The 20,729-nt window shown below is 38.7% G+C and overlaps 2 protein-coding genes across 9 annotated transcripts in view; one reads left to right on the top strand and one right to left on the bottom strand.

Annotated features, from left to right (window-relative positions):
- The window catches only part of DKK3 (dickkopf Wnt signaling pathway inhibitor 3), a 28,140-nt gene extending 20,840 nt beyond the window's left edge, over positions 1-7,300 (top strand). For both annotated transcript variants that reach the window (XM_075755201.1, XM_075755200.1), the window contains exons 4-7: positions 803-895; positions 2,921-3,065; positions 5,521-5,677; positions 6,920-7,300. In XM_075755201.1, the coding sequence (XP_075611316.1) occupies positions 803-895; positions 2,921-3,065; positions 5,521-5,677; positions 6,920-7,163 (639 nt within the window). In that variant the 3' untranslated portion in view covers positions 7,164-7,300. The remainder of the gene's footprint in view (positions 1-802; positions 896-2,920; positions 3,066-5,520; positions 5,678-6,919) is intronic.
- Positions 7,301-10,118: 2,818 nt separating this feature from the next.
- The window catches only part of USP47 (ubiquitin specific peptidase 47), a 57,683-nt gene continuing 47,072 nt past the window's right edge, over positions 10,119-20,729 (bottom strand). For all 7 annotated transcript variants that reach the window (XM_075755194.1, XM_075755196.1, XM_075755192.1 and 4 more), the window contains 8 exons: positions 20,218-20,393; positions 19,958-20,038; positions 18,814-18,929; positions 17,380-17,498; positions 14,962-15,092; positions 12,833-12,880; positions 12,610-12,740; positions 10,119-11,611 (listed from right to left, as the gene is read on the bottom strand). In XM_075755194.1, the coding sequence (XP_075611309.1) occupies positions 11,437-11,611; positions 12,610-12,740; positions 12,833-12,880; positions 14,962-15,092; positions 17,380-17,498; positions 18,814-18,929; positions 19,958-20,038; positions 20,218-20,393 (977 nt within the window). In that variant the 3' untranslated portion in view covers positions 10,119-11,436. The remainder of the gene's footprint in view (positions 11,612-12,609; positions 12,741-12,832; positions 12,881-14,961; positions 15,093-17,379; positions 17,499-18,813; positions 18,930-19,957; positions 20,039-20,217; positions 20,394-20,729) is intronic.

Here is a 20,729-nt window from a genome sequence, read left to right as displayed (position 1 = left end):
TGTTCCCAGTGCTGTGGAAAGAAGCACTGCATTTTTCAGCACAGAAGTTGTTGCTGACAAAAATGCTCAGGCACTGCAAAGATTTTCTGAGAAGAATTTGTCTGCCCCATGCAAAGGGCAGCAGAGGAGCAGTTAAAAGGAAAATGAAACACATCTCCCTTCTCCCTTAGGGCTGTCCTTGCGGGCGTAGGCAAGCTAACCATGCTGTGAAGTTTCTGGGGTCGGCACTAATGTTGCTGGGGAAAAGGAGGGAGGACAGCATACCTGGCCTGGGATCAAGGAAGCTGTTGCTGAATGGTCTCCCACAGAGCATAAAGATACTCTTGGCTGCTGCAGCTGCTGTACTGTAGCTTCTTTCCTTCAGTCTTGCTTCCCATCTGAAAAAAAGAAGTAATGAATCTCAACTGTACTCTAATACAAGTAGAATAGATGTAATACACGTCTTCAGCTACCTCCCCCCACACCAAAAAAAGCAACCCCAAACACCCTCCCTTCCCCCCAAAAAACCCCCAAAACACCACCAAACCCAAATGCCTACAGAACAAGATAATTTCTTTTCTTGAGGTTGCTGGTACTAATATTTATACAAGAAGTGAAGCTACTTTGAGGCCACAATACTTTGGTATGCCAGGGAGATAGCATTGTTCTATTACAGAACTGTGGTTGTACAAAGAACCAAAGCAAGCTTTTTTTCTTGGTTCCCAAATAAGAAATACAATCAATCAAGACCACCTAGTATTTCAAGAAGAGGCATGGATTTCTGTCACACAGTGGCAAATCACACTTTTATCCTTTTCTTCAGGAGTGTATCATTGACGAAGACTGTGAAATAGGGAAATATTGCCAGTTCTCCACCTTTGAATACAAATGTCAGCTCTGTAAAACCCAGCATACAGTAAGTCCTCAATGACATGTGATTTTATGTGGTCTTTAGAAACTCAATATATTTAAGTTATTGTTGCTAATGTCAGCAAGTCAAAATTGATAGAAAAGAAGATGCAAAGCCTTCTGCATGAGGTTAAAAAATGTGTAGAGTGTTTTGGGTGGTTGGGGTTTTTTCTTCCTGTTAACACAACTAAGTTTTAAGGTTTCTGTTCTCATATGTTTTAAAACCTGCTCTCTGCTCCTCCTGACTCAAGCTTGACTTGTTAGGTGGCCTAAGGAGAGCGTAAACTAACACACTGTAGGTTGCCAGTGGAATGGGCAAAAAGGAAATACTGTGCCATCTCCAAAGGCTCAGCTGACAGCTGGTCATTTCCAGCTCTTGATTCACAAAGAGAATTGCAGCAGTCTGAGCTCTTCCCTTTGTTGACAACTTGTACAATGTTGTAGTGCAATTGTTACTGTAAATGAGCCTCTTGCATGGATCATTTACATTATTTGAATCAGTGAACCTCAGGAAGCAGTAAATTCTTCTCTTTTGAGCTAAAAGATAAATGTTCTTGGTAGTAGCTGTGGTTAGATTCTCTTGTGTAGGTGATAGGTGCCTGAGAAGTTCAGGCTTTTTCTGTGGTGGAAATCCAGTTTAAGAACAGCCTTTTATCTGACTGTCCCTTGTCACCCAAGTTCTGCTGATAGCCTCTGTGAAACAAATTCATTCTGCAAAGCATTTGCAGAGAGTTAGGTCTACAAGCAAGCAAACCTTGCTGTAAAGTCACATAGTCAATAGGATTATTATAATCTAAAAGCACCAGGCTGTTCCTGAAATTATTTAAATACTTGGTAACTTCAGGGAGCTCTATTGACTTCAGTGGACTGAATGCTTGTTTAAACGCAAGTCCTGAACATATGCTCAAGTGTCATTAAGAAAGCTTATTCTTCATATTTTAGAAAATGTTAAACTGATAATTTTTCATGTTAACATGGAATAATTAAAAATCAAGATTGGGATGACCTAACACCCGTTCTCCCCCCCTTTTCTGTGCAGTCCTCAATAGAACATTTGTAGGATAGAGAAATTAAAAATTGGGTCCTAGCTGCACTCCTGTTATAAAGTGAGCTCAGAGTGAAGGTGGTGGGATCAATTCCCTGACCTAGAACCCCCACAATTACAAAGCATTTTTCTTTTGAATTAGCAGGTCTTAATAGTGCTAGCATAGTCCTACTTCTAGCCCTATGTTAAGCACTTCTTGTGGGATCCACTGGAAAAGAAATTCTGATTTTGTGTGGCTGCCCAGACAGGCCTTTACACAGACAGAAGAAAGCTGTTAAAGTGCTGACCTAGTAGGAATTTTTAAGATGTTAATCAAACTACCTAAAAAAAAGAAACAAAGTGACACACCATTTTTATCAGGTTGATTTATTAGCTGTGTATAGTTGAAACACTGGGACAATTGTCATACAAAGCTATCTCTAGTTAGAGATTTGCATTTCTGATTTTCAAAGAGATTTTTTTTCAAAGATTCTTGGCTACAAATGAGGTCTGGTTCTTATTACAACTAAAAATTGGATTTTAGTAAGAACTTTTTACTTTGCTCTTTGAAAGCAATCCTTCTGAACAAATTGTAAATTCCTGACTGCATTTAACAATGGAAAAAAAAATCAGTAGTGTTTTCCATTGATAGTGTTTCATTTATTAATTTTTGTTTCCCTTGATTGCAAAAGGCTGTCTTGAAATCCATGTTATACATTAGGATGTCTGGCCACTGATCAATTTTCATGTAAATGGTAAAATAAGAATTCAGGTTTTGTAAGCTTGAAAGTATAATAGTATAGAAAGAGTGCTGTTACACCGCTGCAGAGGTTCCTGTCTGGCAAATAGTTCTATGTGTGCTCGAAGCAGTTCTGTTTAAACAACAGCATATATTTAAAGCACATATATGCAGTTATCTTCAGGACCAGGGTCTAATATGTTTGGCTGTCACTATATGAAATTAGTGCTAGAGTGACAGTTTTGTCACGTGCTCTTTCCATTTGCAAGCACTGCTCACGGGATGTTGAATGCTGTGGAGACCAGCTTTGCGTTTGGGGCGAGTGTAGGAAAGCCACTTCAAAAGGAGAGAACGGCACCATTTGTGAGAACCAACATGACTGCAACCCTGGAATGTGCTGTGCTTTCCAGAAAGGTACAGAAGTTTTGCTTTTTATCCTGTTCATTTTATCATACAAGAGTGTTAATATTTAGCTCTTTTGCCCAGGTGAAGTCGTTAAATCTCTACAGAATCAATAGGTCATTCTCCCTTGGCCTATGGAGCACACCACGTCAACTTCATTATAAACTTTAATAAAATTAGGAGAAACAAGTGACGTGTGCAATGGTTAAAGAAAAAACCTATTGCACACTAGAGATGTGCATGAGAAGCACAAAAATCTACTGTTTCTAAGGGAGAGTCTCAGTCATTAAAAAGTAGCAGAGCTCTGTATCAAATTTTCACGCAACAGAGCAAAAAAAAGAGAATTAAAAATACACAAAATAGATTAATGAGATTACAGAAAGTGGCTTTTCCTTCGTATCAGCAAGCAGGCCATCAGAATCAGACCGCTGAGGTATCTCATACTCATGAGTTTTATATAAGCCTTCCAGGGCGCCATGCTATGCAATACTGACCGGACAGCCAAGATACGTAGAAGAATGATGTTCCACATTATTTATGTTGCCAGTCCACATGGATATGTGAAACTTGATTTACAGAAGTTAGGAGAGGAGGAGAAGGTGTCAGGCCTGAAATCAGTTCTAAATCCTGCCTGGTCAGGGCCCAACTTCTTCTACTGTTTCATACCCACAGGTTCCTCACTGCTTATATCAGAGTTCACCTTAATTTTGTAGTGACAGGATACAATTACAACCATCTTTCTACACCAGGTAGATACTTTTCTAGATAGCTTTTTTCCTGGCTCTTGCTCTGAGCAAGGGGTGATCTTGTACCTTTGCTGACAGTTGGGGGGCCTGTCCCGCCGTCAGCCTGCTGGTGGATCAGGCTGCTAGGGCATGTCAGGGAAACAAAGGAGAAAGCTCAACACCATTTGAAGGCACATGCGCCTGCTCAGCTTTTCCTTGTTAATTTTGAGCATTACATAGCGGACCTTTGGTGTTAAGTTTGGTTTCAGCAAGTTTTGGTTAGAGCAGTTCTATTTTCCCCTTCATCAGGTTCCTGCCTAAAGCATTTATAGGTTTTGCCAAGCTCTGTTAGAGGCTTCTTTGCACTCCGATTCTGAAATGAGACAGCAAGAGCACTTTAAAAATATTACCATGCAGGAATCTGAATCTCTGCTCATGCTGTAGAGATGAGTAAATCAGTAATTTACATCCATTGGTGTTAGTAGCAGTAGGCTAGCCTACTGTGAGGGCAATACTGCTTCTGTCGCCCTGATGTCCTGCGGGATCCAAAGCAGCTGTGTCTCCACTATTTCAGCTGCATAAGGCATTCACACTAACTTGAGCATACGTTAGCGCTTGGCCTGAAATGAAATTTAGTACAAACCTGTAACTCAGGAAGGAACAATACAGTAAATAAGAATATTGATGGAATGCTATTATTAAAACTTTAAATAGAGCTATTTATTAATAGCAATGGACTATTATTCTCTATAGTGTCAGCCTTAGCAGTGCTTTAGGGTTTTTCAGGTTTGGCCTAACCTCAAGGCCTTTCTCCATCACTAGAATATCACGAAAGGTTGTCCTCAAAGATTAGACTGTCTTCACCTTTATACTTTTTAAATATAAAACTATAGTAAACTATGGAGCATTCGCTACTTAAGATATAATCTGATTCTGAATTAGGAATTGATAAGTCATACATATTAAACCATGTGTGTCTGTGTATACACACACACACATATTTTGACCAAGCCTGTTTTAAAAATTTAAATTCTGAACTATTCACATATTTTATCCTACCATACCACAAAAAGTGAGGTGAATGAAGACAAGAGGAGGAAGGGAGGTTTGATAGGAACATCTGGAAGAGCTGAATTTAAGACTGACACTGTAAGTTACTAGTATCAGGAAATCCAAACAACATATCCTTCTAAATAATTTCTTACACGGGTTGAAATTCACTCCCATGCAGAAACAAGGGTGCTAAGCCCCAAATACCAGACAGCTTTGCCTATTGTAGCATTACTTTAACAAATTAAATGGCTGAGTGTTAGTTCTTGTAACCTCATTATTTAGTCTCTGAACAATTGCTCTGTATTTGTAACTTCTGCAAAAAATAGGACAAATAAGAGGGAGTTCGAAAATGGAGAGATTTATTCAGATTTTAAGCCATTAATGCTATGCATTGCAAAATATTTACTGTAATGTTAGTAATCTTTTAGTCTCCAAGGGATGGAGTTGTGCAGTACTACTGTATTGACAGCAGTCTCTTCATGAAGAAGCAGGAGTTGATCTTACACATTAAGCATAAACTTCAAATGTCTTACTACCACCTAGTGGAAAGAACATTAAGTTACATTGTCCCAATATGTAAGGGGACTTAAAAAGAGACCAAGTCTGTCTTTTTATATCTTGCATGTAGACTTAAAGATTAGGTCATCTCAGTTAACGACTTCTCATAAAATTAATTTACTGTCATGCAGAACTCCTGTTTCCTGTGTGCACTCCATTACCTGAAGAAGGCGAACCCTGCCATGATCCTTCAAACAGACTCCTCAACCTTATCACCTGGGAACTGGAACCTGATGGAGTACTTGAGCGATGCCCATGTGCAAGTGGCTTGATCTGCCAGCCTCAGAGGTAAAGATCAAACCTGGCAAGCAAGCTGCTTCAAATTTTTGAGGGGTGTCTGTGTGGTAAATAGATGCAGAACTTGCAGACTCTTCCACACTAGAAAGTATTTTCACAGCTTTTCTCATGAGTAGCATTGAAACTTTCTCAAACTTACTGCTTTGTCCCCCCTAGATGTGCCTAATTGAGTTTGGCAACACCTTAATCCAGTATGAATCAAGTTTGTGAATTAGGCTGGTACTGCTTTTTAATCAATCAGAAAGCATTAACAGCTGGTGAGATGCATCATTCCAATTTAAGTCTCTACCTACAGCTCTTGTCCACCAACTTGCCATGTTAGATTTAGCTTTTGTTAGATGTTTTCCTTGCTTTCATAAGACATATTAAAGACATTTTAATACATGCAGTAAGTATAAAGAGGCATTTTTCTGTACTACTGATCAGCTTTACAGAAGGTCACTTTTATCACAAAAAAAAAAAAGAGATATCTTTCCTTGCACTTTCCTTTCGGTTTCCCTACAACTGACTTAAGATTTGCTGTTCAGACTTGAAACACTTCATACTGTGCAGACTTCTCCACTGTCATTGAGTTTCACTGGATAGGAAGCAGGCTGACTCTGTATTTTCTGCTAGAAGCTAAAACTTAATATATCATGCCTTTAATCATTCTTTAAAAGGACAGTTATTTGCATTATCAGCAATTTCATTGGGAGAAAGTGAGATCATTTCAGTTTTGCATTAAAAGCATTTTTAGCAAACCTCGATGTTATCTGTGAAATAAGCTCTCCAAGTTTGTTCCTACGCTCCCATTAACTTCCAACAAGACAGAGATGTAGAATCACAGTTTCCTCAACTCTACAGCCTGATAGCAAACATTTTTTCTGCACTCCTTTTAAGCTGGAGTATCACGTTTCTTAACTTGGTATTGTGACATGAACAGAAAGGAGTAGTCGCCATGAGTGCTTGTAGGTAAAGGGCCAGACTTTGGTGAGGTCCACTGCCACCTCAAGTGCCAGTGTCAAAGTTTTGCTGTTAGGATCTTTCTTCTAGCTCTGCATGTGGAAACCTCATCTTTAACTCTCCAGCTGTCAAGCATGTAAAAATCAGATGAAGTCAGCTATAGTATATTTGACAGTATTATGCATTTAACATGTTTTCATGTGGGGAGGGAATGCAGAATTTTATTAAGGAACTAGCGAAAGAACATGAAAAGATGCACTATATGACCAGATGTGTGTCTCTTTCCAACAGCCACAGCACTACATCTGTATGTAAGCTGTCTGCCAACGAAACCAGGAATAATGAAAAAGAAGATCCCTTAATCATGGAGGAGATGCCATTTCTCAGCTTGATACCCAGCGATATTCTTTCTGATTATGAAGAAAGCAGTGTCATTCAGGAAGTGCGTAAAGAATTAGAAAGTCTGGAGGACCAAGCAGGTTTGAAGCCTGAGCCTGACTTAGCTCATGACCTGTTTTTGGGAGATGAAATTTAAAGTCCAAACACCAGACAGTTTAGTTATTTCTAGAAATTTTTGTCTAGTGTCTCGCTTATATAAACCCTAAACACATACTGCTGGATAGAAGTGCAATAAAGAAGGTCTTCAATGAGCATCCTTTTCTGTGCACCAAAGCCGCATGTTTACATTATTGCTGAATTCAGTCAATCCTTAGACCAAACCTTCTGTCAAAGACAAATGAGAAATATATCAGTGTTTCTTCTGGATTAGTACTTTCCCTTTGTACATTAGAAATAATCAGTGTTTGTACTCATTAAAAATACACATAAGCATAAATAATCTTAAGTTATTAGTGACTGTAGAAGTGACTTTTGAGTACATATATTTAGAATTGTTTATTGTTCTAGAGTAAGAACCATCTGCTTTGGACTGGTTTAGTCATTGATTTTAAGCAATTTTTTATTTTTTCTTTAGAAAATATAATCAGTGAAGCTGCAACATACAGATTCTGGGTGTCATGTCCCCCCCCAGCACACACATTGTGGAAGGATGATAAAGGATGCTTACCCCCGTAGATGAACATACCCAGAGCTTCTTGTCAGCAGCGTACAACAGATGGCACCTGTCCTGCAGCAGCCTTCTGTGTAACTGAAGTTCCACAGCTAGAGTGTCCCTCGAGTTTCACACGCAATGGTCCTTGGCCTCCCCCACTACATGAGGGGCATACTATAAAAGAAAGCCTACAACATTTTCCATATAAAACCCAAATACTTATATCCATATAACGCATTGGTTTCTACAGAGGAACTTTCAGCTTGACTATTCAGGGCCCTCTCAAGGGCTAAAATATACTATTTAAAATTGCAGAACAAACAGCTAAATGAGCTGACTACAAACAATATAGATTCTCTGTTGTACACTGAGTAAGTATCAATATATAGAATAGTGCAGCTACAGTTACAAGGCTATGCCTAAGCCAGAGCTAAGTAGTGCCACATACATGGCAGCATTCTGTGCTACCCAGCCACACCTTCTTGGATAACATCAATTAAAGGATCTGTTGACTTACTCAATCATCACCCACCCTTCTTCTGAGAGAGGCAGTGAACATAAATTCATTACTTCAGTTGAGCAGTAAAGACAGCCTAAACAGCTTCTTACATTTAGAGACTTGGGCTTCTCCTACTTGATTCTATTACATCCAGAGAAAATTCTTTGAGAAATGGCTTGTGCTGTTAACACACTTCACAGGCATAAATCTATATGTGTTACAAAATGTGATTATCATTACCATCTTAACAGGTCATTGATTTAAGAAATCAATAGCAAGCTAAGAGTAACAAAATGTGATTGTCATTACCATCTTAACAGGTCATCGACTTAAGAAATCAATAGCAAACTAAGAGTAAAATCTGATCCACCAAACGCCCCAGCTCCCACTTGTCTCAACAGTTTGCTACAATAGCTCTTCCACTGTTAATGGTTTTTTGGGATATAGATTTCACCATCCGTTCTTGTACATGGGTAAAAGAGGACATGAGGCTCCAGCCAAGTAACTTTTCATGGAGCTTCTTTCTAAATAATCCCTCCTGCTTACATCTAATTGGGAACAGTAGGGCACCAATGACTTAAGAGCAGCTACAAGACTGTGGTACCAGCCTGCAAGTCCTTCACCACTTCTGGCCTATGAAAGCTTTTCAACACATTTCTTCAGTACCAGAATTAATGTTAACAACCATTATCACTGTGAACAGGAAGGATATTTCAGAGTGGTCTTTTAGTTTAAGGATTCAGATCTACCACCAGTTCTCACACCAACACATGCACCTGCTCTCAGAGTTCACTGAATTTACCTTTCTTTTCTATCTCTAATAAAATTACTGCGCTTCAGAGACAGCTTGTCACATACAAGGAGAAGGAACTAAGTATCATTGCAATTTTCCTGTTAAGATACTGCATGAGAGCATTAATTGTCTGTAAATACCACCCTACTTAAGGATAACATTATTTTCCCTTCAAGCTTCTTGCTGCCACAATTCCTGAAAGATCAAGTACTGGTATTCATGAGAAGTTCAGCAAGATTCCTGCTGAACTAAGCAAATCAGAAACTCATGGCTTTGTGTTTCTTTACATGCCCATGGTCAAACTCAAAAACATTTGAAATGATCAGAATATAAAGCAGATGCTGACAAATGTCTCCCAGAACCACCGAGAATATATTCTAGTACACTGATGCAGAAGGAAGCGCACTGCTGGACAGGAAATCATTGTAAGGATGTCCCTCAGTCCTCCACCCAGACTTCTGTTGACTTCCAGGTTTAAAATTAGTTTCTTCAAAGACGTTCTGCTCAGAAGTTCCCCAAACAGGGCTAGAGATTAAGCAAGCAGGTTTGGGAATTCTTTTCTTAACCATACTTTATTCCATCTCTAGATTTTTGCCTCTCCAAATGTCTGAGTTTGAAGAAAATTCATGACCCATTTGATTGGTTTTCTCTCCCAAAACCTCCAAGGAACCTTCAAGCAGCCTATATACCCATGTAAATGGTAGTTTAATGAAGCACTCTACCTCCTGGACAGTACTCACTCTATGCTTCCACCTCATCTACATTGGACAAGAGGTGGCACAGGTCAAACAGAGGAGTAAGAACAAGGAAATTCCTCTGTGCAGCGCCTGGTTCTCAAGCTGCCAGAGCCCTCAGCAGTTTTATGTTGCTGTGGGTTAGCATGCCAGGAAGAACTGAACCTTCAGTTATTCAAACCCCTTTTTCCTTTCTGGAGCAGAACTTAGCTGCCAATCGTATCTGCAGCTTAGAATTTTTGCTGGTGAGGAATTCGATTCTGGAAAAGGAAACTTAAGAGTTGAAGAAAAATTTGGTGTGAATGAAAGTAAAGTGGAGCAGCAGACAGGCTACAAAGCACTTCCTGCAATACTGTGCACACGCGTGGGGTGTGCATATACACATATATACACACAGCCTTACACTGGTGACATTGCCTTGGAAAAGTCTTTATTTCCATGAAATAATTCTGTAATTTTTCAAATAAAAACCACAGCATTTAATGATTAAAATAACACAACAGAATGAACAAATGTTTTATTGGCATGTTCATTGTTGTAAACAGCATCTGGCATGGAAAAAGTTTACCAAAATCTTTTGATTGTTATAAATTAGGTGGTTTTCCAAAAACTACGGAGAATTGTTCTCTATTGATCTTTATGGACCAAAGCAAAAAATTGCTGTTCCTAGGCTTTGCAATGAAATCATGTTGACTGCATCAGTCTTTGCACCACAACCTGAACTACCAAGTTTGTACGTTGAGGTGTTAGAGGTCGCCCCCATCTTTGACTACATATAGCTACGAAATCAACTCTGGGAAAAAGAAAATGACTTTCAGTGGGTGGAGAAGACGCAAACTTGTAATAGTCTCAAAAACAAAATGTACAAAAAGTAGCTGAACAAAAACTTCATTAACGAGGGGAAATACAACCCTATAGTACCCAGCATCATCAAACATAAAATGAATACAAATTTAAATAAGCAACTATACTTCCAAATGTACACAATGACTGTTGATATGTGAAAAGAAATACCATGGTAAAAAGCTGAACTGCAGTTCTGTTGACTGGATAGGGCAAATTTTATTTACACATTGAACGCAATATAGTAGAGCTGCTCATCAGCTTCCGCAACCTATTAAAACCCAGTTTACCTTACAACAGTACTTCTGCAAAAGGAACCAACACCCACTGGCAGCTTTCTGCAGACACCTCTCAGACTTTGTGTTATGGAAGAATATTCTAAAACCTGACGCGGGCAGCACTTCCATCTTCAACCCTTTTCTGCTGCTTTTCTAGAACCAATGTGTTAACATTTATTTCAGACTCTCTGATGAGGTAATGCGTGTATCAGTGAAACAAACAGAAAAAAGGATTCTTTCATGGCCTTTGCACAGCTTTTATTATTAAGCTATGAGTATCCTGTTTGAGGCTAGTTTCACTAGCTACTATGTGCACACTGTCCTCAAAAATTTCCACTCATTTCCCTCCCCGCCCACTTTTTAGTTCTAATCTTTTATTTGCACATCCCTTTTAGCTTTACAGTACATTTGACTATAGTGCACAACATGATTCCAAGTCAAACAGTGACCCAACGGGGCACTGCGCTTCTGATTGGTAACACAGCCCAACCAGTGCTGGTGTCAGCGCTTTACACCTAATAAGTGTCCTGCCGTAATGGCACTACACAGTAGTAGTGAACCTTTTTATTTTAAACAAAAAAATTCCCCAGGGAAAATGCTATAGCAAGTATCAGTCTTGAGTCAAATCTTTATTTGGTGCTCCGTCCAGATAAATTTTTAGTGCTTTTTCTTTACGAGGAGAGTAGGTTACCCGGTGTCCGGTTTTCTGGAGCCTGCTGCTTTCTTTTTTCATCAGTTCATTTCTCTGCTCATCTGTTAATTCCATTAATTCTTCAGTTTTATCCCTAAAATGTAAATATATGTTAAAATTCAGATTAATACAATAACCATAATTAGACTTCTGTCATTTTTTCACTTGGAGCAACTCAGTAAAAAACATAACTAAGCATAATACTCCTTACAGATTATTTCCTTCTCCAGAAACTAACAATTTCTCTAAACCGGCTTTTCTAACAGAGACATTCAGTGTTCTGATGGCAGACCCAGGGGAAAGCAGCAATAACCAAGCCCACACTCCTCCACCTACCTGGTAAGTCCTGTTCTTTACAGACAGCTACGACTCTGCTCTTTGTTCGGTCCCAGTGCCAACAGTTGGAAGCACCATGTCAGCCAGCCCCTACTAGAAACTACCAGCTGCTCTCCCAAATCATTTTCAAGGCCAGCACATTATCAACCAGCTGTTTCCCCCAAACTCATGTGTAATTATGAAAAATAGAGCAGGCACACCCCACCCAAGTTTAGCAGAAATGACAATATTCAAGCTTAGGCCTCAAATAGCGCCTTTGGGCTACTGCCACCAGCTAATGAACACTTCTCATATTAACAAAATTTTTATCACATCATCCTTTTTTTCCAAAGAAGCCATACTAATTTGTCAATGAAATAAACTCAGAAAATAAAATCCTGGCTCTCCAAAACCTATGGCAAGGCTCTCACAGACTCCACAAGGGATACGGTTCTGTTTGAAGAGATTCAATCCAGATATACACTCAAGCATAGCAACTAGCTTTGTATTCAGCATTATTTTCAATGTTTGGGGAGGGAGAATTGAGTAAGAGGGTACAGTGTTTGTTTGCTTAAATAATAAACACAATTCATACTCGGGTTTTTAGGAAGCTGAGGAGCACAAACATTTCAGCTCAATGTTTTAAACGCTCTTCCATAAGCATTTCTCCTTTAAGACAATAGAAGAGTATCTTTATAATTCTGTTGATTACGTCACCCCTCAAATCTTACATACAGATTTTTTCCATGGTTTATTGTACTGTAACAAAATACATACCTATAAAATATTACTGCACCATCATCACAAATGTACAAAGGCCAGACATTCAGTGTAGATACTTTAGGATTCCAGTCCAAGTCTTGGTGAATCTCTAGTATGGAAATGTCACACGGAAACGTTCCTCTACCCTGAGAAGCAGCAATTACTTAGTGAATAAAATAAAGCTCATAATCACATAGCCACGCCACTAAAGGTAAAAACAGACAAAAATCTTACTTACCTTTGCAAATTCTATGTTTTCTAAGGGTATTCCACTTATTTCACTCAGCTGGAAAGTGAAGAAAATGGTGGATTTAATACTATTCCACAACAATGTTACAGTCTCTACATAAAGTCAATAGATCTGCCAAATCTAGAAGTCAACTAAAATATTCAAAGTCCTCAAATGATCCAAAGAATTAGCACAAAATTACAGTGACACAGTACAAATTTTTTACATTTCTGAAGTTAATGTGTCACAAGTGACACTTGCTATGACAGTATTTCATCACACTTCCCTTAACAGTGAAGGGGTGACAGAAAAAAAACTTCCTAGAAACAATTTGTTAGTAACAGATCCAAGTTCCAAGATACAAAGAGACCAACTGCCTCATGTTAAAACTCCAGTCCGTCAGTTAGCCCTCAGCAGCTTCCCCGTATGAAGCGAAAACTATTATTGGTCAACCTGGGAGCAGGCAAAGCCGTAAGACGCACACAACAAACCCGTCTCCACACACCTGCACGTCCTATACCATACCAACCTCACCATTCCCCAATAAGCACGCTTGGCTGCTCTTCCCCCCTGCAACTGGCCCTGCTGTGCAGCTCCTCCACGTATGGAGGCGTCACCCACCCCCCGCTGCCACTGCCCACTCCTAGCACCCATCACGTGGTCTTGGCAGAACTCTCCCCCCACGGAGCAGCCTCATGACGCACACAGTCCCATCACTGCCTCGCCCTGAACTCAAGCATGGGCTGCGGTCTCGTCTCCATGGCGAGGGAGACACTAGCTTAGATATGTGTTTATCCCTGGCTGCTTATTTTCCCCAAAGAGATTTCCTCTGAGATTCTTGCCTCCATCAAATCCGCTGTTAAAACAGACACATTCCAATTCAACTGATGACAAGAAAAGACTTAACAGCCAGTGTAATTTTCTAACTCTCATTTCCTTAGGAAACAAGCATAAATAAACAATACTGACAAAAGCCAGACAAATTCTGAAGTGTCTTATTAGCCCTACGCTCTACGAATACAATTTGTCTGAAAGAGAAGAGTTGGCTGAACATATCTGTTACTACAGATGTGTCAAATTCAAATTTCTCTTATTGCTGGTGGTAGTAAAGAGATTAAGGCCTTTCAGAGAGAACACTGCTAAAATTGCTCTCTGCACATCAATTCTTAAGACAAGAAAACAAGAGCAGCCAACTCTTTCTTCAGATACAAGAGGAAATCTTGAAGACTGCATTCAAGAACCTGTAGTTAGAACTTCTCTTCTACCTGAAGAATACAAGAAATCAGTCCATAGCTTAATCTGTGCACACGCACAAATCCGAGGCTGTTGCATTCTATGGTCCTGAACAGTGTTCCTCCTTCCAGCCTATGAACCAACTCCTCACTCACAACTGCCAAGTGTTTTAATGAGGTAAGACTCTGGCACACTTCACTGATACTAGGATTTTTGCTGACCTCAACATCCAAGGTGGCTTCTTACATCTGGGCATTGCCACATATAAATAACCATTTCTCTAAGAGCAGAACCCTGTGATACACTAGATTAATAGTCAGTACGAGACACACTTTTCTACTCTAGACTTCTGCTAGGATGGCACACGTCTGCTTACCTGTTAGAGGGTTCTGGCCTTTAAGTGAAAAAACCCAAACAAACCATATCATAGCCATATTTCTTTCCAAACAACATACAGTTCACTCTACTTGGTACAGTTAGACTGTCCCTGAGCAACAGCTGTCAAATTCAAATATGAAGAGGCTGAGAAGTCTGGTATTTTGGAACACCATAACGCCGGCTTGAGAAAACAAAGCGACAATAGTTTAAACTTTTCTTTCATGTGTGCTTTTCAAGGATAAGGGACATAGGTAGTATTATTCTTAAACTTCAAGATATGACTTCATTTTTGCATGCATTCACCTGAATACTTTGATACCAGACCATTATATGAAACTAAGAGCTAAAGCTGATAATTCATATGGCTTTGGTAATAGGATGGGACAGGTTCTCAGTTCCTGGGGAAAGAAATAATCACCATGCTACAACATTTGCATAGCTATGACATCTCTGTGCTTCCCAACAGAGAACATCAATAAGAATCTCTAAGAAATCACAAGAAACTCGCATCACGTTACACATTTTACCTTCTCTTTTAATTCTTCAACACTGCTGCTCTCTAGCACTACTTCCTGGAAAGAATCTAGTTTCATCTCTGATGGCCTCCATCGTCTTGATAAAACAGCAAGCTGTGACATGGATTTCATCTTTTCAATTCCTAGGAAAGAAATTTGTTATATTAACATCACAAAAGATCCTATTTGAAATTAGGGGTTTTCCATAGCATAAGCATACTCAAATATGGCAGTAACTTAGTAAGCATGCTGCAAATAGTCCACAAAAAAAGGGGGAGGGGACTAGAATTTAGTTGAACTTTTCTTTATTAACTCCTTTCAAGGAATTTCTCATAGGCAGCACCTCTTCGAAGCCATGCCATTTATTCTTCTTTAGGGCACATTTTTCCATCACACCTGGCTCAGTTCTACATACAGTATCTATCCACCCAACCAGAGGCCGACCTCCAGATCTTGCATTTGCATGAGACTTTCCTCATAGTAAATGACTGCTATTATTCATGTGCTTCACCTTCTTTACCAAAATAAAGTCAAAATCTTGACTTGCAGATTTCATGCACTAACTATACAGTAGTTAAAGCCTGCTTTACACCTACCACCTTGAAGAATTTTAGTACCTATTGCCTCCAGCCTTTTAATATTAGTTTCAGGTAACAGCTTTTTCTGGTTGACAGGGTAATACTGTTAACGTTACAATCAGATAAGTAGAAGTGATAACGAAGGGCTGGTTTTATTTTTATTTGAAATCAGTCTGTAAATTTGAAATTTAGCATGCAGGACTTGTGGCTTAAACATTTGTGTTTACCATTACATGCTTGTTTTGCATGAAGCCATCACCACTGTTGAAGCTTCTCCCTAAATACCTTCTCCACTCTAGCCTACGACTGCATTTGCGCTGCCTTTCAACACTGACCTATTGTCCAAAATGAAGATACAGCCACCTAGTGCTTCTTGGCATTTATTTCAAGTCTGAGGCAGTTATGTAAGTTTTCTTCAGAGCCAAAGAGTAACTAATTTAAATATATCTGCAACAGCAGGATGTAAAGCTGCTATACTAAGAAATCTAACAGTAAATTATTCTAAATTGCCTTATTTACCTGCCTAATGTTTTCAATGTTTAGCTAAGGATAAGATGAAAGCAATGGTGATGGTGGAAGGCCTTACAAATTCTGACTTAAAGCAGTTGCCTTTACACTCTTCCAACCTCTGTGGTAGCAGCGGGTACGTACAACTTAATTTTCACAGGATATAGTGGGATCTAGCTGCATCTTCTAGAACTGGATTATAGCAGCACCTTTGGGACAGAGCTAGACAGTTACACAAGATACTACAGAACGCTTGGAAGCGCTGTAGTCTATAATATGGCATGTCTGTGAACTAGGTGGGCTGCAGCGGTCTAAAAAGTAGTACCTCCAAGACCTACTCACTACAGAAACACTACCACAATTAATCTAAAACTAATAAAAATATTTAAAACTGCAAAGTTTTAACTGAGGTGTGAGCTGATACATACATTGACAGGGATCTGTAGGCTTCCCGAACCTCTCATGTTCATTTCAAATTTTTGTACTTGCATTGGCACAATTTTGTTAAAAATTAAAAATATCATGATTGAACACAGAATACTGGAGTAACAGCTAAATGAAACTTCTGAAGCCAGGTAGGCTTGTGAAGAAAGTTTCCAAGTGAATGGAATTAAAATTCTTCATCTATCCATTAACAGGGGAAAATCAGCATGGCCTAGTTTTTTCCCCTTAAGTTTTTGTGTTCAGAATTCAAATTTTAAGTGTATATGCAAAGGATAGCTTAAGAAATGCCATGGTTTTGATATTTAAGCAGAATTTAATAAACAAGCTGCTAACATTTGATCCAAAGTTGTTTTGATGACCAAGGTCTGTCAAAAAAGTTAGCATTTCATGACAGAAAATCAGTGTTTTTTCACTCCTGTCTGAAAGATACTCAATGACTGAACAGCTGTGCTGACTTTAAAAACAAATTATATACATATTATGTACATACACACACTTCAGCTAGGTATAAACATCACCAATACTAGTAAAAAAATTAAATATAAAAGTCTAATGTACAGGCATTCCTAGTTTTTATGTACAATGCAAAAAACTGCGTACAGTACTACAGCAAGTCCAAGAGTTTCCAATAAACCTAGAAAACAACAGTACTATTAGACCTTTAGCACATCGCAGCCACAGGAAAATTGCACTTGCACAATCCTCCTACCCCTAGCTTCATGCAGAGCTTTTATTATTCGTACCTCTTTTTGCTTCTGTATTTTTCTAATAAAACACTATTAAAATGTTAGTAATAGCCTTTAAAAGAGGAAAAAAGGGAAAGTACATTTTCCAATGCTCTCTACAGAAAAAAAATCTCTAACGTTATCTTTACTTTCTCTTCACACTATATCATTATTACCATCAAGTATTTCTAAGAAGACCTCCCAATTGCTTGAAATATTGATATCTTCTTCATAGATATGATAATCCAGAAACACAGTGCCTGGGTTCTTCCAGGTTTTCTTTCGTAGACGAAACCTGTAAATACATCATAAAGAAAACACTGAGTTTTTATCTAAACACTTGCCATTGATCAAAACCGAGTATTTTCTGACAAACCAGAAATACAACTCATTTATGTGAAGTTGTTTAGGTTCATCAGAAATGAGTTTAACATTCTGAAATAGTCCTGACAGCAAGGTATCACTGCTGGCTCTTAGTGCTGCATCATTCGTGAACACAAGGAAAACAAGCCTGTGTCGTGTTTGTTCAGTGCAAGAAACATGCAGGGATTTAGAGGAAGAGAACAGCTTCCTATTTAGGATAAGAAAACAGAATATTCCCAAACACTTCTGACAATTATGCTGCTCCTTTTTTTTTCCTTGAGGAGGAAGTAGAGAAGAAGTAGAGAGGTGTAGAATTAGAAAAGGAATGGTATCTGATTTACATGCTTAGTTCTACTGCATCAATACAGTCACAATATAAAGTATGAGCTTTGATTTAGATATGGAGGTAGAGGTATGAATAACTAAAATGCAATTAAACACAAGTACAAAACTTTAATTGTAATGGTTTTTCTACATACAGAAGCAAACAACTTTTGTGACGTGCACCATAATTATAGGGCACCAGAGAACATAACCCAAGGCATGGCAGTCAAAAATCCTTTGGCCCAGTCGTGGTGAGGAAAGGAGAAAAACCTCGTTCATATCTAGGTTTCTACTCCTTTTCTTAACAGGAAAGGGCCAACACTTGTCTTCCAATGTTTTGCTCCAGCCTGATTTCAGGCATATGTGAAGGCCCCGCCAGCTGGCTTACCACATCTTACAGGTTTTTCTTAATTCCAGTGAACACAGAGCATCAGCTACGCCACAGTACAGACCACATCGCTTGTAACTGACAGTGGAGAGTATGTGGAATCAAGGCCCCAAAGCAAGTTCAGCCTTGATGAGATAACCGATTATGGGTAAAGAGAAGGACAGGCAGTGCTGTACACGAGACAGTTTACTGCCGTGATCTACACTGAGCCTGCATCTAGAGAGAAGGTGGCTTTTTGGTAAACTGATTTAATGCTGTCCTTTATGAAGAAAATCATTCTTAAAGAGAGTAAAACTTCTCAGATCTAAACCTGTAGACATTCTGCACACAGGCAATTCTACGTAAATATGATTCATTCAACATGAGATGAAAGCCAAGAACTGCTACATTAATGTCTGTGTTCACAATCTGATTCAAAAGACCACAGTAACTTATTTGTGCTCCTTTCATAATTTCCTTTCTCCACAAAAGAAAAAATCCCACATTTTAAAGTAATATTTACTCAGGTAACTTTAACAGATTGCAGTCTCTTTACCTGTCGATTGTCAAGTCTAGGCCACATTGTTCTTGAAGCTGAGGAAGCAGTTCCTCTTTTGATTGCCGGACAGTCATTCCTTTAGCAAAAACTGCATCTAGAAGAAACTTGCATGGCTGTGAACATAAATAGAAAGAGATTAAAGACTTTTTTTTAAACAGGAAAAAGTAGATTTGCCTCCTGTTCATGTTTTTATACCAGTCCCATCAGCCTCACAAAATGACCATTAGAATGCTTTTCACAAACAAGGTAGCCAATGAACTGATTAAAATCAGGTTTAGCAGCAGCCCTTTGACAGATCAAACACTCTGAATGCATATCACTGCAGAAACAATGTCTTGTGTCTGAATTACTAATTGGTAACATTATATTAGCATTCCAAATTTGAAAGCAGCTTTTAAATTAAATAAGCCATATGATTATAAAAACACCACTTTTTTGGCTTTGGTCAGATAGACCAGAACTCCATGACTGGAAATTATTAATTCCCTGCTTTATCAATTCAGCTCTGGTCTCAATTTATTCTTATCCATTATTAACAAATACATTGCAGTTTGGTCCAGAAAGTAAAATCAGAAATTAAGGTGCATACAAGGTCAACTTTTAAAGACTGCAATCTACGTAGTGAAATCACTTCTATACTTTTCACATCCCAAAAGATTTAACAAGCAAGTGAGCTGTGTTATTGCAAGAGCAGCATTTTTGGTTTTAGCACTCCTTCAAGCTTGTCTTATGCAGAGAGGACTATTATCCAGATATCCATTCTGATAAGCACTGTCTGCATTGCATGAACGTGACAAATTATATCAGTACAGTGTTAGTGAAAACGGCAACCATGAGCAAGAACAGTTTATTTGGAAAGAATTCTACATGACTTTCACACGTTTAAGGAAAATAAAGAAACCACTATTTTCCTCTGTCCTCTATTTACACTGCAGAAATAGAGACACTGAACAGAGATACTGCGGATCACATTCCAATTGTATACTTTGAGCAGCATAAGTTTCCTTTCTAAATCTAGGAAAACTGGGAGGAAAATGCAGAGAAAAGTAGGACCTCCTTTTTTCCCAAGATTTCGGAGAAAAACCTTGGCCAAGGCACATAATATTGTCATGAATCAATCTTGAAATATTCAACACCTTACCTCTGGCTCATTTACTAGAAGTTGATAGACTTTGACTCTGTATTCACCCTTCTTAAGGGCTCTTCCAAGTCTGATAGTTATCTAGAAGGCAAAAGTATTATCTGTTAGGACTGACATCAAAATTACATTTTGTAACACACTACCAAGACCAATGTCATGATTCCACCTGGCAAGTTAACAAAAAGTTGTAAATTATGTTCATAACTTTGTCTATATTGTACCAATATATTTTTAATGATTCAAAATAACTTCTGAATAACCTTATTGTCATCAGAAAATGACGAAAGTGTCTCATTCAGCCGAACACTCTCAAACTCTTGATTGCTGGCGTAGACTCTGAAGACTTTGAAGTGAGAAGATGGAACTCCAACAAAAGGCTCCAAATGTTGCTTGAAGGCAGACAGCGTAATTCTTTTATCAACATGCACCATCAGCCCTAAGCAAAAATAAAGATAGAAAAGGTATGAAACACTGCTCTACCAAAAAAAAAAAGCACTCTAAGTGTATTATTTCCATATATTCACAGTTATCACTTGCAGCAAAACAGCACTGAAAAGTCAGAATTATAGTTAATGGCCACGTTTACATTTTATCTGAGGGCAATACCGAAATCTTTAAGGGCTTTGCTGTATTTAAGCGTTTATGGGTAGATACTCCTGGAAGACACAGCAGTTCCAAACCGTCCTATTTTGCAATCAGTGAAGTAGTGGAGCAAAGCAGTGACTTCTCCATTCAGTGAGACCACAAATAGAGGGATCAGATGGAACATTTG

Source organism: Balearica regulorum, chromosome 5 (assembly GCF_011004875.1).
Source record: "Balearica regulorum gibbericeps isolate bBalReg1 chromosome 5, bBalReg1.pri, whole genome shotgun sequence".
Taxonomy (NCBI): Eukaryota; Metazoa; Chordata; class Aves; order Gruiformes; family Gruidae; genus Balearica; species Balearica regulorum.
This window is presented reverse-complemented; position numbering and strand designations above follow the sequence as displayed.